The 17,700-nt window shown below is 38.7% G+C and overlaps 2 protein-coding genes across 8 annotated transcripts in view; both read right to left on the bottom strand.

Annotated features, from left to right (window-relative positions):
* Nucleotides 1-7,389, bottom strand: part of LOC6729631 (poly(U)-binding-splicing factor PUF60-B) — an 88,307-nt gene extending 80,918 nt beyond the window's left edge. For 4 of the 7 annotated variants that reach the window (XM_016177528.3, XM_016177527.3, XM_016177526.3 and 1 more), the window contains exons 1-2: nucleotides 7,134-7,389; nucleotides 3,814-4,292 (exon numbers count right to left, since the gene is read on the bottom strand). In XM_016177528.3, the coding sequence (XP_016036270.1) occupies nucleotides 3,814-3,920 (107 nt within the window). In that variant the 5' untranslated portion in view covers nucleotides 3,921-4,292; nucleotides 7,134-7,389. Of the gene's footprint in view, nucleotides 1-3,813; nucleotides 4,293-5,126; nucleotides 5,302-7,133 lie in introns of those variants that run through there. The other 3 variants (XM_039295322.2, XM_039295319.2, XM_039295320.2) reach the window with 3 other exon arrangements.
* Nucleotides 7,390-15,504: 8,115 nt separating this feature from the next.
* Nucleotides 15,505-17,519, bottom strand: LOC6729630 (NEDD8 ultimate buster 1). Its single transcript, XM_002104902.4, has one exon. It carries the CDS (start codon nucleotides 17,420-17,422, stop codon nucleotides 15,578-15,580), a length of 1,845 nt encoding a protein of 614 aa, XP_002104938.1. The 5' UTR covers nucleotides 17,423-17,519; the 3' UTR covers nucleotides 15,505-15,577.
* Between the last annotated feature and the right edge of the window lie 181 nt (nucleotides 17,520-17,700).

Below are 17,700 nucleotides of genomic sequence, written 5' to 3'. Positions count from 1 at the left end.
GAGAGAAAAAACAATCTAGATAAAATCATGAGTGCATTCATTCATTCAGCACTATTCATTCGCAATTTTAAGTGGAATGCGAGCTGCGAGCAAATGCTTGCCACATATATCATGTTGCATGCATGCAACTCAATCAAAAACAAATTTATCTAGGAATTTATACATCACTTTACAAATAAGTCAAGTTACATGAAGAACTTCCAGCGAAATATTCACCAATAATATTAGTTATAATGTTATAATACAATATTTTCTTAATTGGTGTACATTTTTTCTCTGCAACCTAAATCGAGTTTATATGGCAGTGAAGTCAAGGAACTTTAAGCTGCTTTTTACCCGCACTTTTTTGTGCTGTCTATGTTTTCTTACTTCATTTCGGCTTGTCATGCCCAATCTAAATGAGAGATACATTTTCTGGCTGGTCAATTTGTTGCGGCCATTCAAAAGGCGAACATGTGAAAACAATTGAATCGAGACTTACAGTTATAACTGCCAACGCAGTGCGTGTGGGCAGATAAATTACGATGACCGGATAATGAGTTTGTTGGATACGTTCGTAGAAACCCAGAAATAGGAAAAATAGGAAATTAGCACACAAACTTGATTTGGCAAACCGACAAACTGTGGTGAAATTTATATTAAAATATATCTGCTCCAGAATAGAGCTTGTTTCGTTTCAGAAGCATAGATTTTAAGAGCTAAGATACTTAGATACAAAATCCAAAGTCTGTACCAACTGCAAAACTGTTCGTAAATATAACAAGAAGATATTTTCCAAGGCCAGTGAAGAGACAAATGATATCCAAAAGAAACCCCGACGAGCAGTCGGATTGGAAAATTTCCGGCCAGAGAAACCCGCCAGATGTAATCAGCTTAAGTAAGTACCCAAAAGGAGAGCGCTTCGGATACGCAGTTAAATAAATCCGAGATGTGGGTGGTTGGTGCCACTATCGTCAATGGTGGTTCTCCACTCGGTGGCACGGTGGTGCGGTGCTGCTACCTTAATAAGAACAGCCGTTGTAGCTGTCAGTCAAAACGCCCCGGCGCAAATCTCTCGGCGAAGTCTTATGAATAATCACTCGGCGGCTGAGTAAAAACTTGGCAAAAGTGCGAGCGTAACAAATAAAACGAAACCAGTGAAGAAAAATGTATTTCAAATGCGCAAAACTAAAATAAATAAAAAAAAAACAAACAAATATAAGACCATGAGGAAAAGTGTCTTTCAGGCAACATCTTAATAATGCTGGGAAATCGAGGGAAGAAAGCGTGAAAGGGTTGCAGAGAGAGAGAGATAATACTGCTCACATGTCTTCTGCCCCAAAAGATTGGCATTTTTAATTTCTAATTCATGTGGCATTTCATTTTTACACGACGGAAAAAAGTGTGGCATTATATTGTGATACCTCAAGCTGGGCACTTAACTAATTCTATTGAGTAGGCAGGAAGGTCACTTGCCGACCACGTATGCCAGCTTACTTCGAGATAAAGATACAAATTACAAGGGGGATTTCGAGGGGTTTGCCTCGATTAATATGCAAGCAGTGCAGCGAATAAAATATATATAATTGCTGTCTGATTCTTATTTACCGGGCTGTCTGATGCATAAAAAGCGAATGAAATGATTGACCTGGACTTTTGACTAATTACGGCGGAACTTGACAGTGGCTTAACTTCAATGTCAGTTGCGAAATATTAAGTATACGTTAAATTATAATATTTATCCGTATTTCATTTGTAGAGCCCACTGTGGGACCCTTAGATGTCTATAATTCACAGCCATTTGCGAAGCAAACTGTGCGTAAGAAGCCGAAAATAATTAAGTTAACAATTTGGCTAATTACGCCTGCACTAAATGCAGTTAAAACAACGCACAATTAAGCCGCCACAACGAGAAGACGAGAGCCAAGAATTTGTGCATTTTTCAATGCCTCATATTACAGTGGGCCCCAAATACGAGGAAATCAATTTGCCTGCTCGAGCAAAATGAGCGGAGCATCTCGGATTCTAGTTTTCCCGGGTACGCTGTCATTTGTTTTTCCTGTCAGTGTGTCAAATCGAAAATGTGGCGACGATGTCTGTTTATTTAGCACGTTCTTTGGCTTCTCGCTTCCCTCAGATTTCATCTGGTGCAAGTTCAGTCAGCCAGCCAAGTTCTTCTATTTTTTTTCTAGCCACATAATTTTTTTTCATTTTGGTACAAGTATTTATAAACGGAACTTGCCTTTCTTGTCATTTATTACTGTCACTTTAAATCCAATCAACGCTTTGTCTATGCTCTCTGACCATCGATGAGCGATTTTCGCTGGCGTTTCTGTTTTTCTTTCGATTTTTGGCTCTAGTTTCCATTCTCTGTCAAGTGCCATGGGGATAATTTTAAATTTCATAATCTATTTTGGCATTGCTGCCGGTTGAAAACAGGTACACAATTGTTCTTCCAAGTAATTCAATATTGAAATGTATTGCATAAGCTACAATATCGAAAACACTTAAAGAATGCCTGATTTTGCTTGAATATTTTGAATAGTTTCCCCAAGCAAACGAAAAAAAATTGACACACGCCGAGCGAAATAATTATGAGATAATAAATAAAATGCTAATTGAAAAGCAAACACTGAGGAAGCGAAAATTAAAAACTTTAAATTCTTAATTGACTGGCGCCAGACGATCGTTTTTAATATGAAAAGTAAAGCAAGTTCCTGTGACGTTGACGAACTTGAATGTCGGCTTTAATTTTTATGCCAGTAAAGTGCGCTTTTGGCAGCAAGGCTCTTTTTAAAACCGTTTACTCTCACTTTTGTGCCACGAAATGGTTCATTAAAAACGTCACTTAGGGCAAAAACAGGGCATTAATAAAAACGCCCAAGCCTACAATCATTTATTACCGGGCTCAGGAAAATTACGAAAAAAATACAAATTTACAAAACTTGACAGTGACTCATAATGGAAAAATATCGCGGACATTCGGGAGTGGAATGCAATTCATTAATTTTAATTTATTTGTGAAGGACTTGAAAGTAAGGACAATATATTCGCCTAATGAACCATAGGCTTAATATTTGTAACTAAGCTATTTATAATTTTTTAAGGTTTTTCAAAACTGTCCTGAAATAGTAATAAGTAACACAGTACAGACGAAAATGAACGATTAAAACAATCCCAACGTAAATATTGCCCTCAATCTCATATAATAAATGAATGCAATTTACGGACAGCAACTTAGTGAAATTATAGGTTGGAAAATTTACCCGCGTCTCAAACGAAGGCTGAGTGCCTGATGAAAAATTTAAAAACAAGCAAAGAGCAAAACAATTTTCATAAATATGCCACTGAGGCAAAAGTTGGGAAAAAACTGGGCGAAAAAAATAACGGAGAGTAAAAACCTCAAAGCGCATTAACGCCTTTAATGGCCTTGAGACGCGCAGAGTTCTTACTTTTCAGATGCACTTAGAAAAAATTGTAGTAGATTGTATCATTTTCTAGAAACTTACAATCTTTTACCAAAGCAGAACTAAAAATACTGAAACAATTTAGGATATATATTAATATACTATTTCTAAATATTCCTAACGGCTTCAAAAAGATAACTGTTTATATATCCTTTATGTGACGCTTAAAAGTATACTAATTTTCAAGAAAAAAAAGTAAGCTGACTTTAAGGACTCCTGCATACATTTAAGTATGTATACAACCAATTTCGTCTAATCTCATATCTAAGATAAGTGACAAAGTAAGAAACGCAGAAGTGTTACACTTCCCAATTAGTTTTCACTGTAATATCTCAGGCTTTTCCGTCGTGGAAAGTGGAAAACTCACCTTAGATTTGGGACAGCCGCCGCTGCTGCCGCCGCCGCCTGCAGGGGCGGGGGCACGTTGTACGGAAAGGGCAACTTGGCCGCAACCGCCGGATTCTCGAACAGCATTCTCGCACTGTTTTGGGGGTGGTGCTGAGCCTGGTGGTGCTGAATCTGGAGGTGGGTGCTGCTGCCGCCGGGGGGGTTGATGGTGTTGTTGTTGGTGCTTATGTTGAGAGCGGAGTTTCCAAAGCAGTAAATTTTGCTGGTTTTTCGCTTATATCCCAAAGACACACGCTGAGAAAATCACTTTAGGTCGCACCAAATACTTTGTTTATCTCGGTTTTCTTGAGATTTATTTCTTTGCACTTTTCTGTTGACTTTTTGCAACTATTTTGTTAAATATTTTGTATTTTATAACCGCACTGAATTATTTTTGTTTTTCTTAGGTAATACTCATTTTTTATACCACCAATATTAGATGGCAAGGTTTTAGATTTTCTAGAAAAAAAAATGAAGTATGATTAAACTGTTGTTATAACATGTTTTTTTTTTTGTATTTTTTATGATTAACTATTTACTAAGGATTATGTTATTTTATTAGTAAATGTATAAAGTTGAATTTTTTTGTATGTTTACTGATTCATTAAGCTCGATTTTTTCCATAAATGAAATGTATTTGTCAATGTTTGCGTTTTCATTGTTTGTATCAATTTTGAAGCGCTTTTCCATTTCCCATAACATTGATTTTCATTATTATTTATTATTTGTTTCATTTTTGGCTTTCTGGGTTTTCTTTGGCATTTCTTTGTTTTTGGCTTTACGCTTTTACTTTCGCTGTTTGGCATTCGCTTTTGCCTTCTTCTTCTCGCCCCTTTCAATGCTGAATTCTGAATTCTCTTTTGCCATTGCCGGCTTTTTCGACACATACACACACGCCACTGCACACACACACACTAACACTCAAGCACTCACACACGTGCGTGCCGCTCTCAAAATTGTGATAAAATATTGTTGTTTTTGCCGTTGCGGTTTGATAATATTTCACACACGGCTTTTAATTAAAAACATTTGAGTCTTGGATCGCTTGCATAGTTTTTGTATAGTTCGCTGCCGGTTTTGGTATTAATTTTTCATAAATTAAATCGATTTGCTTGAACAAAAACACATGCACACGCATACAGAAACATAAATTCATGGCATAAAAACAAATTTCTGCGACGTCATTGAATTCGCCGCAAAAGAATATGCGAATATGTGAAAAAGAAATAAAAAAAACCAAAGAAGCGTCCCTCGACAAAAGAAAAAAAAATGTCTTCGAGTTGAGTCACTTACACATACACACACACTAGTACGTAATACACACACTCACACACACTGGCTGGTGCAAATAAACGACGCGTGACGAAAATTACACGGGAAATATTCGCAAAAATCCACGAATCTCGATAATCCGTCCGCTTCGAGCAAGGAATTTTTTTTAACTAACGGTGAAGGTACGGCTGCGAACTGTTTAAGGCGAGCTCAGCGAATTTCGCCGAGCTGCGCTGAAGCTCAGCCGCTCTCCCTCTCCGCTCACGCTCTCTCTCTCTCTCTCTGGAATTTGAGTCTCTCTTTGCAGGACGTGAATACTGAGCAGAAAAAGGAGCAACAAAAAAAGCTTGGATGCAACATGCGGCTGAGTCAGTTAATGACGTACCAACATTTTTTTCTCCCCCCCTTTTGTGTGTCTTTTATCGCGCCTCTCCCTTCGTCAAGCTGGTACTCCCCCCATAATCATTTCCGATATGCAGTTCCATGCAGTTTGCCCAGACAATAGGCCTACAATATAGCCATATAGTCGCGTATAGCCAGCAGACTGAGTCGCCGAACGAGCGTCTTTATAGCCCGCTTTGTTCTTCCCCCAGTTTACAGTGGGCTCTGGAATAGTGGACACCATCAAGGATAACTCCACTATCTCTACTTCAAACGTGGGAATACCATATATGTAACTAAATTCAGTATTTCCTAGTAATTGTTATTTACAGGCTCTAACTTACTGACAGAGTGTAAAGAACAGAAACTATTTTATTTATATTTCGAAAAAAAATTCATGACTTATTTTGTGAGCTGTCGTTTTAAACAATTTGCACTTTACTTTATTGGGAAAATCCTAAAATATATTTGTGGGTTACAAAATTGGAGCACTGACTGTACTTGACTTTCTGTGTTTATCTTATATTGTTTGCTCAGCTCGTATTTCTTTTAAAGCTCAGCTCGCAGCTGACGCATTTTGTTGATTTTGATTGCTTAAAGCTGAGAAACAAAGAGTAATTGTTTAATTCAGTTGAAGGGAAGGATTGCCAGCTATTTCGCTTTGATTTATGTGAAATTTACAAATCAAATTTATTTCGCTTGCAAAGTGTTCAGTAATCGTATCTGTTGTTTAAGCTTAATTAATTTAATTGTCACATATTCCATGGGATTTTGAACTGCACACGGGCTTTTTATTTCTTTTAAATAACGAAAATTTGTTAAATTATAATAAAATATTTTATTATTGTTAGTTTCTAGAACTATTTCTGATTTTCTTGAAATGTTATGTCGCCTTTCAGCTCTTATCATACACAACTCGTTGAGAAATACACAAAACCAAGACGCAAAATTGTAGTTGTTGATAAAACTGAGCTAGTCACCGACAACAACCACAGTAAACATTAACCACAGCTTGTAGTTTGATTATGGGTTTTTTTGCTTTGAAAATTCTTTGTTTTCTACAGGGCACAAATGTTCACCAATCTAGAATCGAAATTTGATATAAATTTATTTCATTGTAATTGAATGTTGTATCAATTTATTAGTAAAGCACTTATTTAATTACACGTGTTTTATTTAGTCAAATTACTGAACTTTTTATCTTGAGCTGAGAGTTCATTGTTTTATTTTATTTATATACACATATCTTGAACTCGTCTTTTGTATGGTATATCGGTCTCTTAGTCATAGCGAATTAAATTGCTTTATGTTTTGGGATTCATTAGTTAAACATATCATTAGTTAATAAACCATGAAAGTTGATATTAGATTTAATGATAAATTTGGTTTATAATCTTAATAGCCATGAAATACATATTTTATTTAGCCGCTCAAGTCATTGATTTGAATAAAGCTTGATGGGTTGTGCATGCATGTGTAGAGAGATTTCGAATCGTATTTTTAATTAATTTGCATGCACTCGCATCCGTTTTATGGATGCGGTTTGTTCATTTAGCTTAACAATTTAACACGTAATTTAATTCAGTCATGCAACATGCCAGAAACAGATTTTCTTATTATTTTCTAGGGGCGACAAATAGGAATTACTTTTAATGCGCGGCAAACAAAATTCGAGCTTTGTTTGTTTGTTTATTTTCCATTAGCCCACTTCGGTTTCGATTTCGATTTTGGGCCCAGTCCAGAATCAAGTTAAGACCTGGCTTTATCTGCATGCACAAACGGAAATCAACGACAAAACGACGACGACACGATGACAACGAATCCACGAATCGCTCCGCTTCGAATCAACTGGCTGTTGTAACGGTCGCAAGCAAACTGAACCGAACCGAAAGATAGAGATACAAGTACAAGCGGCCCCCGCGGAAAAGTTCTCTCGCCGCCTCTCGCTTTTTATACCTCTCCCTGTCTTCGTCGCTCTACCTCTCTCGGTTGTTTGTCGTTTGCGGCAAGCATAATAAAATAAAACAAGTGGTCGAGTTTTCCAACTTGAAGATACCTGGTTTTTAGATACAATAAGTTTTAGATACACAAAATAATACAATACAAAAATAATAAAATCTTTAGTAACTTATTTATAAAATATATAAAATAATATATAATTTAAAATAACCCTCTGCAATCGCCATATACTCTCGGAATTTCTGAAGTACAGGGTAATCCAAAATGAGAGCGGAATCGTTCTCTCTCTTGCGATGCGATGGCAACAACCACCCACAACATAAACGGTTCCCTCGCCCCACCACACCGCCAGCCGAGCAGCAAAAACAAACCTAAATGCTGCTCTCTCTCCCAAAAACTGAGAGAGCGTTGTTGTTTGCGGCGAAGTCGCTCAAAAAACGCCATTTGGGGAGACAGCAACAACTTTTTGGGCTCATACTGTTGTCCCGTTCGCACTCGAGCGCTCTCTTACTTCCGGTCCCGTATGTTGCGACGCAGTGTTGTTGCTGTGGCTTTTTGCAGTGGGGAAATGGAAATGAGCATCATTTGGTATTTACTTGGTATTTTTCGGTACTTTAAAAATGTTGCTTAAGTAAGTGCAATAAAAAATTGTATTTAATTAACTTTGAATGAAAACTTATATACAACGCGTGTAATATGGTAATTTTAATTTAACACACACTATTATTATTTTAGCAATTCTTATATGATTGTTAAACAACCACTTAATCCCAGTTTATACCTTATTTTATAACATTTTGTCGCCTGTTGCACCGACAGCAATTACCAAATGCCGGCACGCCCTCGCAAAATTCAAAATTTACACAAATTAATTTTTTCTTTGCAAAATCGCAGACTGGCGCTCCCAAATCAGAAGAAAAAAATCTAAAACAATAACTTTAGCGGCTTATTAGACGGCCTAAAAACATCAAAGGCCCACCCATTCCTAAGCAAGATTTCATGTAATTTGCTCCCTTTTTATTTTCTTTATAATTCACAACAAAACGCGCAACAAGCGCAACGAGTTTTCTGCAATCGAGCAGCTGACGGCGAAAAGAGTTTTTTTCTGTAATATATTTTCCCTTATTTTGTTTGGTCCATTTTTTCATGTTGGTTCCTTTTTTGTCGGGACACAAGAAACTTGTTTGCAGAGCTTCGGGCGATAAAGAAGGAGAAATATATAACAATAGCAACAGCAACAACAGTGACTGAGGCAGACAGGTCAAAGGAGCAGTTTTTGCCCCTGCCACGCCTCCTCTTCGTCTACATCTTAGCCGCCCACCGCCTGCCACGCCCCCGCCGAAGCAGCAATAAATTCTGGCAGAAAGCGTCTTCGATTAGTTCGGAAATGGCGAGAGAAGTGACTGAAACGAATAAAAAGAAAATGTTCTAAGAAAAAGTCGGCGTTCGTCTTCCCAACCAAAAGATACCTATTATTTCATTATAAAAGATTTTAAAAAAAGTTATTGAAATTTAAAATTAAAAACAAATATAAAAACTGAAATATTTTGGATCTCAATACCATACATTTTAGATTATTGACAGTTACCACACTTTTCAACAGATGTAGATTGCCCAAATACCCCAAGATCCATCCAGGAATACAGGGTATTAACAGGACAAAATCTTTGACCAAGCCATTGATGGCAATATCTAGTCTGCAACTGATGTTCCCGGGGTTTATTACCGCTCAAAGGTAGAAATTTATAGCAAACTGCGCATTCAGCAAATTTGGGTCATAAAAGTAATTAGTGAAATCTGTTCCAGTACAGATTGGTATTGTGGGTGGATTTTAATTACCGGCCAGAAGTTCATGAAAGTGCCAAGAAGTTTCCCAGCCCCCGCCATTGGCTAATTGATTTAGCTTCCATTTTATTGATCAGCAGAAAGGAGTGAAACCCTTGGCCGGCAGTAAAATCGAACACGTGGGGCCTTCCGGGGTTAAGGGCCAGAGGAGCAGGGTGTTAACCAGCAGCGGGCAACGTCGGTTATTGTCCTAATAATGAAGCAGCCATAAAATTAAACAGCGATTTCAGAGATTTAGGGCTCAATTGAAGAAATATACGCAGCTTTTATGCGAGATTTATTAGTTATATATTAATGTATACAAGTTTTTAGGTAATTAATTATTTTACAAAAACCTATACTCATTGCTTAGCCATTAAATTTACCTTTTTTTAATAATAGAATATTCCTTAATTTTATATAGTTATGAGCACATTTTCGTCTTAAGTGCTTAGTCATACAAGGATCCCAACAATTTCATTAATGCTTACGTCAGCAAATTTCAGTGAGGACACTTTCTTCCTCATTCCTCGCCGAGGATTAATGTCCTCGGTGAGCCCTTAAGTCCGATTTGAGTCGTTAAAACTACTGCCAGATGAAAATTTTATGACTCTGCCGTGGTCTTTGGTCCTATATGGTCCTTGGTGTCCTTGGTGTGCGTGGCATGTAGGCTTGTAGGTCTGCAAATCACAGTGCTGTTTATGCCCGTTGCTTGCGAATTGTGCACATAACAATTAGGCAGCTTAGGCTTCTCCTGCTCCTTGCCACCGATAAACTGAGACCCCGACTGCATGTATCCAATGCCATAAAAATATCAGGAACACATGTTGCCTGCCGCTGATTTTCTGCAGATTTAAGAGGGGGCAGTTGCCACATGATATGGGGGCGGACGGCATTATACGGAGGGGCAGGCGATATGCTGTCGTCTGCCAGGCATGCCACGTCTAGTTAATGAGCACGTTGCAGCCGTGGGAAAGAGGCGTACATGCAGGATTTTTGGAAATGGGTTGTTCGTTAGATGATTTCAGAGTGTTTCCGAAAATTTCTCTTTGCAATCCGATTACATTTGGAATTTTTTCCTCTCGAGAAAGAGTAATCAGTAATTAAAAATTGTGATCAAAAAGTATAAACAGTTCATATACTTGATTTTATATTACTTTGAATTCTTTCTGAATATATTTTTACTTTTTAACTTTTTAGCTTTTATATTAAATGTAGAGCACTTAAAATGTCTTTCAAGCCACTTTCCGCCTGAAATGTAGCAGTACAAAAGTATCTTTTTCCCTACAGCCCCAAAGTATGCAACTTTTTTCATTGTCCTTTTATTCCCTGTCGCTTTGAAATTCATTTGCCATATGGGGAAAAGCCATGAAAAAGGAAGAAGTGCGATAGTAGTTGGGGAACTTTGGCAAAGTGTGGGAGTTGACCTTAACAAGCGTAATATCATCAATCAGTGCACAAATTTGCATTTCATTTTAGCCTATTTCTGGCGGACATGGCTAACATACTTGCTGTCACCCCCTCCGAAGCTATCTATATCTATATCTGTATCTTGTCACCGATGTCCGCCTGGCGGTGACGCCGCATCAACGCGCTTCATCGGCCAGCGGACTGATATGTAAATCTCATAAATCATGCACACCTGTCGTCGATGGCAGCGACAGTTCAGCTCGGTTTTGCTCAGGTCACTCAGGACGACAAGGACATTGTCAGCAGACCAACGAAGGGTGGGCCAATTGTCCACGAGGTCCTGTTTTTGCAGTGGTCAAGCCTTTCAAATGAGCAGATGCACCATAATTTGGATGGTCTTCGTTATAAGAACTTACTCTACTAACTGCCTAAATGTATAAGTTGGAATTTAATTAATATCATAAACAAATTGTGCATACATATTATACCAGATAGGGATTTTAAAATACTTTGTTGTTTTTAGAAAATATATTACTTTAACAGAAGTATAGCCATAAGATTTATACAAACTTGAAATCGCGACAAATAGCTACACTGTCCCTAAGCTCCCATTCCCAATTCTTAAGTTGGCCATCGTAAAAGCGATTCTGGCCGGAACTCCCACTAATTGGTCGGCCACAACACCTGCTGCCGGCTGTTTTTAAGGTGGCCTTTTTTAGCCGGGCTCTGAAGAGATGTTCAACTGGCAGTGGGTAAAAACCACAAATTTACATAAATATGCCACAAATCATAGAGCTGCGCCGTTACAGCAACTTGTGGTCCATGTGACAGTGTCTCTGGTTATTATGAATGCATAAAAAGCGCTCATAAGTTCATTTTTTTCAACCACACTTTCATTGCAATTAAAATACCGAAAATAAAAAGGGAACAGCTTAAAAATATATATACCTAGGCCATAAAAAATACCAAGGAAAATTTATGTGCTGCACATGCCACGCCTGAAACTAAAGGGTTTTCCCTTAAATTTTGCATGATTTTTTTTGCTGTGTTTTGCGGATTTTTGCGGTGCGAAACGCACGTTGCATAATAATAAAAGTTGGAGTGGAGTGCAAGTTTGGAGGTGTGGCACTTTGGGACCTCATGCCACCGCCATCGTGGCAAACTGCTGCAATTGTTTGTCATTAGCAAATGTTGCCTTTTCCGGGGACTTTACGAGCTCATTCCCACACCCAAAATATCCTTGTAGGCCTTGTCCTACAGCAGACAAAATTTGTGACTGCGACAGTTTGTCCGGTTGCCCCATTGTCCTCCCACCACCCATTGCAATTTGATTCTGCCCCGAAACGAAGGTCTCCTCTCATTTTTAACGCATCATTTAGCCATTTTATGTAGGTGCAACATTGCAGCACAAAACACGACAAAACATAACCTCAGGCTGTTGCACGAATAAATGACTGAATGTGGGTGGATCCAAGTGAACAAAACCGCAAAAAATCGCAAAACTACACGGAACAGTATATCAGAAGCTATAAGCTGAAATTATGAATATTCCATAAGATTTGCAAATATATGAAATTAAAAAAAAATAATAATATATAAATATAAATATAAATATATAAATATATAAAAAGGTAGTTTAATCAAAAAAAAACCCTCTACAAATTTTGTTCACCTTAACTTACTTTCCATGGTCTCCGCTTGATGGAATTTCATTAAAAGTCCGTTTAACTTTTCACTTAAAACAATTTGTGAACAACACACATCAATTTGAGTGAACTCAAATCAGTTTGCCAAATAAGACCCCACCCCCAACACATCCATTTTCACACCCCCTGGGTCCAACCCCTTTAACGCCCCCAGTTTTTTATTTGACAAAATAACGAACTCTGTGAATGAGCGTATCCAACAACTGTATTTATTTTTTTCGTCCTTTGGCGCCAAATTAATTTTAGTCGTCGGCGGGATAAGTACTTATTGCACCAGAGGCGACAAAATAAAAGGTACATGGTATGCAATGTCTATAAAGTAAGGCTCGCTTTTAATTTGTGCATTTTTTACACTTACTAAACTGTTCACATAATGAAATGGTAAATTACGGAAAAGTTATGGACTCATTTTGGAGCTCCAATACGCGATGCGAATGGCGATGGAACTTGACTTTATGAGCACATAAAGTTCGCCTGTTGCCACATGAGACTTCGGTCTCATCTCATTAGGGAAACTTTTCCGAGGATCCAGTGAAACGTAAATAGATTTCAACTCAAATTGCATAGGCCCAAGTACAGCTGAGCATTATGGGATGGCATGGACTTTAATAAGAGAACAAAGGAAAACTGCCCTTGACTAACAAATACTCTTGGATTAGTGGAATAATACCCTATAGTTAAAAAATATATAAACAATTTGGGAAAGTTGGGAGATATATATATATTTTGTTGTATAATTTATCCCACTATATAGCCTTTATTAAATGGAAAAAATAGCGAAAAATGCGAGGCAAGTATTTTTGGCAGCGATTATTTGTCGTTTGCTTATCAACGCACTTCCGCATCATTAAATAATTTTATCATTTGCATTATTTTCACTTTCCTAAGCACAGCAGATAATGTTGGCCATAATGATGAAGCTGCTGGGTGGTAGAAGGTTACAAAGTTCACTGGGAAAGTTGTGAGGGTTGGTTGTTCCCAGGCTGAATTAACTAATTTGTAATTTATGCGACACTTCTTGCGGTTAAGTTGATGAGCAATCTTTTTTTAATTAACTCAAGCAAAATGCTAAAAAAATTTTGAGTTTTGTACAATTTAAAAACTTTTTGTTTTCGGCAGAAAAGAACTTGAGACATAACATTTAAATGCATGGCTTACATTTTAGTGCAGTTCTCAAGTCTTTTAAGATCCGAATCGGAGGCATATATCTCCACAAAAGGACAGCAACTGAGTTGAGTTCACTTCAGCTACATTACAAACCCATTAAAGTTGCCCAGGGAACACGAAAAAAGTTTCTTATTATTATGGAAATGCAAATGCCAAAAGACATGAGAAGAGCATGGGACAAACGATAATGAGGACAAACAGCAGTGGCAGCAGCAACAACTGCCACTTGCAGCTACAATGATAATGTTGTCATCAACAGCCAGATGACAACAACATCTAGCAACGCCAACAACAGCCAGCAACAAACGCCAAAGCAGCAGCACTGAGAGAAAAACTCTTGACTTTCTTTGACAATGAAAGCCGATCAAAAAGTAGCAGTTTTGCTCCCAAAATACAATTATTACAATTATTATTATTATTATTTTTTTTACAAATACATAATAGATAAATTATACTGATTTTTTCTTAGTGTAGCTGCAACCTCTACTAACAAACAGCGGAAATCAGCCAAAGAATGCGCGCCCCAGTGAGGCATTCCCCTGCCCCTTTTTTTCGTTTTTCCCCAGCCCTTTGCACATTTTGAAAAAAGGAACAAAATCTAAACGGTGTCCTCCGTCTGCCAAACCCACTTCTTTTTTTTTGCCAGCAAGGATATGCCTGCCGCTGCTCATTTTCGCTACTAAATAAGACAGGCCGCCGCGTCCTCGAACAATATTTTGACATTTTTTGCGCGATTTTTGCTTCAACATTTTTTGGCATTTTCGTGACACAACGCGAGATCTTATTGAAACAAGAAACAAGGCGAGCTCCTTAAACAAACTTATTATTTTAATGCATATTCCAGATTAAAGACTCCACCTAAGTATATGCCCTCCTACCTAAATATGATTTAAAAATTCATTACATAAATTAAATAAATAATATAAAAAGTTAGTTCTAGCGATTAATCCTTCCAGACAGCTGCTCACCTATAAAAGTAGAAAACAATCTGCAAAATGGCTTTTCGGTGCGGTTATATTTTTTGTGAAACCACTGAATGCTCGATTTAGCCGTGGAGAAGCGAAGGAAATCGCAGTCAAGTGAAAATGTCAGCCACTCAAAATGTGTGCGCCATTTCGCATATATAATAAATCAACGTAAACCGAAAAAAAAACACGAAATGAAGAAAGAAATGGAAGAGTGAAATAAGCTGAGCGGAGTTTATTTTAGGTTTAACGATTTGGAAATAACGCCACAAAACAGGACGACAAATTATTTGGGCATCATCTGCAGAACTTTCGCATGGCATTGGCAGATTGGCGAGGGTCTGAAAACTTATTAATTTTCACAAAGTCAGTCACACGCAAAGAGCACGCGCACACAACAACACACACACATACACAACATTGTGAAAAACTGTGACGTTATGCACATGAGTGAGCAAATAGCAGCAACCACATCAGCAACCAAAATGCATAGCATACTTTGCTGGGCATTAAGTAGTTGAGATTTTGAAGGGATGCACTATAGGGCTGAACCTTTTTGTGGCCAAAATTAATAACATCAAAAGGGAGGGAGATATTTAGCTTCTGTTTTTACTCTGTTTTTATTGGGTTATACTAGGCCTAAGATATGATACCAAAAATTGTGGGCGTGACACCGCCCCTTATATATTTTTTTGATGGTAACTCAGGAACGAAGGAAAATATTAGGAGTATTTTTTTTTGTATTGGGTTACACTAGCCCATATCTTTTATGATGCCAAAATTTAATTAAAATATTAAATTTAATATTTAATTTAATATTTAATTTTGTTACCAAAATAAAATGGCGTAATCAGATCTTAGTATTACGGACTTTTGAAAAATGGCTTTTTGGCCACAAAAAGGTACCATTCAGCTTATAGTGTGATGGCTGTGAAATGAAATGGTAACATGGTGAAAAAAGATATTAAGAATAGTACAAAGCAACAATAAATATTTATACGTACTTATTTATTGGCTATTTTTGATTTACAAATATTTTTTAAAAATAATTTTTTTCTTATTAGCCCTCGAGCAAACGTTTATACTCGATCAGAATTTGCTCCTCCTGATCCAAGGGCAAGTTTAAGTAGTGGTTGCTGTTTTCGGCGAGGTTCTCGTTGAATCTCTTGAAGGCATTGTAAGACTCAATCTCCGACTTGGCCTCACTAAGAACAGTCTTGAGCATGTTCACCTTGCTGGTGGATAAGTCTACGTGTGAGGTGGTGCTATTTGCAGTTGCACTAGTTGAGCTCGAAGGTCCTTGAACCTCCAAAATCTTTGTGATGGTTTCAATAACAGGAAGTAATTCCGATTCATTGGGGAAACTTTTCAATAGAAATTTCAGAGATTTTTGGAAACTGTTGCCCGTAGTTTCCAGAGCATCTCGAGCGGAAATTTCCGAAAATCCAAGGTGCTGAAGAGTGGTAAGTAGCGATTCATCGACAGGAGGAATGGGGGGCAGACGGGCCCTAAGTTCATCTGAATGGCGCTGCAGTAGATCCAAACTGCGATCGAGATTATTTTTGGTCCTCTTCAAAGCCTCCACAACCAAACGCCTTTCGTAGCCCATTTCCATGAGCCTAATAATGCTGCGCGGATTAATCCATTCTTCTCCCTGACCGGCAGAAATCATCTCTTGGTTGACTTTCCTCTCGGCAGCCGATTTCTGGCGCTCCTCACGGATTCTCTCGCTGCGTTCCTGGATAAATTGAATGGCCCTATCCACTTGACCCGCACAGGATCTCAAGGCCAACCTGGCATCCAATTCCTCATAGCCCATTTCAACGAGAGTGCTAAGCTCAGTGTCATTCATCTTGACCTCATTCAAGTCCATTGTCGCCACCTCCAGTTTTTCGTAGGCCTCATCCCGCCGATTTTGGTGAAAGAGGAGCACACCTTGGAGCAGGTGCAGTCTCATGATCAAAGCTCTTTCCGGGCTACTTGGACCCTTTATCGAGAACAATCGAATGAACTGCTCGCCGTAGCTCTTGACAAAGCCCCTCTCGCAGATATCCAAACGTCGCTGTGCATCTGGTAGTTGGGTGATGTTCTTCAGGCGCAGATAGCACCACACAATATCTAGATTGATTAAGGCATAGTTATCCACTCCTTCCAGGAGCTTTGAGTCACATTGGGAGAAGAGTTCATCGGCCTCGAGTAGGATAAGTAGAGCCTCATCGAAGTTCTCCTTACGCATGGCAACTCTGGCCACTTCGTACATGCTCAAGGCCATCAATAGGGATCGATTTTCCTCTCGTGGCAGGAAAATTGGGCGTCCATCCTGATCCTCCATTTCCATAAAGCGATCTGCATCCGCAACTATCTCCAAGTCCGCACGAATCCTTTGGATACGTTCGTGCAACTCCTGAACTCCACTAGTTCCACCCACAACCACCATGAGGTGCTGATTGGTTTTGAGCCCCTGCGAGGCCAGTGTCTTATGCCCATTGATTATGCGTCCTGCGGAGATGCACTTCACATGACTGGGATCATCGATATCCAGCTTCTTGGCCACCTCCGCTTGCAAATCGGAGCCCAGTCCACCCAGCGAACACTTGATCTCCAGCATCTGCACGGTGCCACCCGCGCTGTCCACACAGCGCACATTGAACGTGGCCAATCCGGTGTCATTGAACTCCTTGCGAGCCGCCAGCTTCCTCAAGGCACCATCCTGCAATTCGGTCAAGGCAATCCTGCAGTCCGACACGCTGATGCCCAGCTCGCCACTGATGTCCCTGGCCAGGCGGTCCATCTCCGACTCGATACTGCCCACCTCCTCGAAGTAGTACGGCTCCTCCCACAACTTGATATCGCGCTCCCGCAGACGGGCTCGCAGCTTTATGAATATATTATTTATCTGGGACATGTTCCGTGCTGCCGTGCCCGAATCGAACTAAATAATTTCTAAATTTATGACGAACATTTTTGACTGCTATTTCAGTGTTACCTTAAAATCTGTTTTTGCTAAATGCCAATAAAGTATAAATTCAGAGACCTCGCCAAAAAGTAATTATACATATCGTTAGTAAGATCCCTCTAATTGTAATTTATAATTAATAGCTTACTTTTCCATATCAGTATTACAGTACAGTATTAATTAACGAATCTTAATCGAATCACTTTAGTTCGGCTCACAGTTGTAAA

This window comes from Drosophila simulans, chromosome 3R, assembly GCF_016746395.2.
Source record: "Drosophila simulans strain w501 chromosome 3R, Prin_Dsim_3.1, whole genome shotgun sequence".
Lineage (NCBI taxonomy): Eukaryota > Metazoa > Arthropoda > Insecta > Diptera > Drosophilidae > Drosophila > Drosophila simulans.
This window is presented reverse-complemented; position numbering and strand designations above follow the sequence as displayed.

Excerpts from the sequence above, each read along its gene's own strand:
- LOC6729630 (XM_002104902.4), bottom strand. The coding sequence starts at position 17,422 with ATGTCCCAGATAAATAATATATTCATAAAGCTGCGAGCCCGTCTGCGG.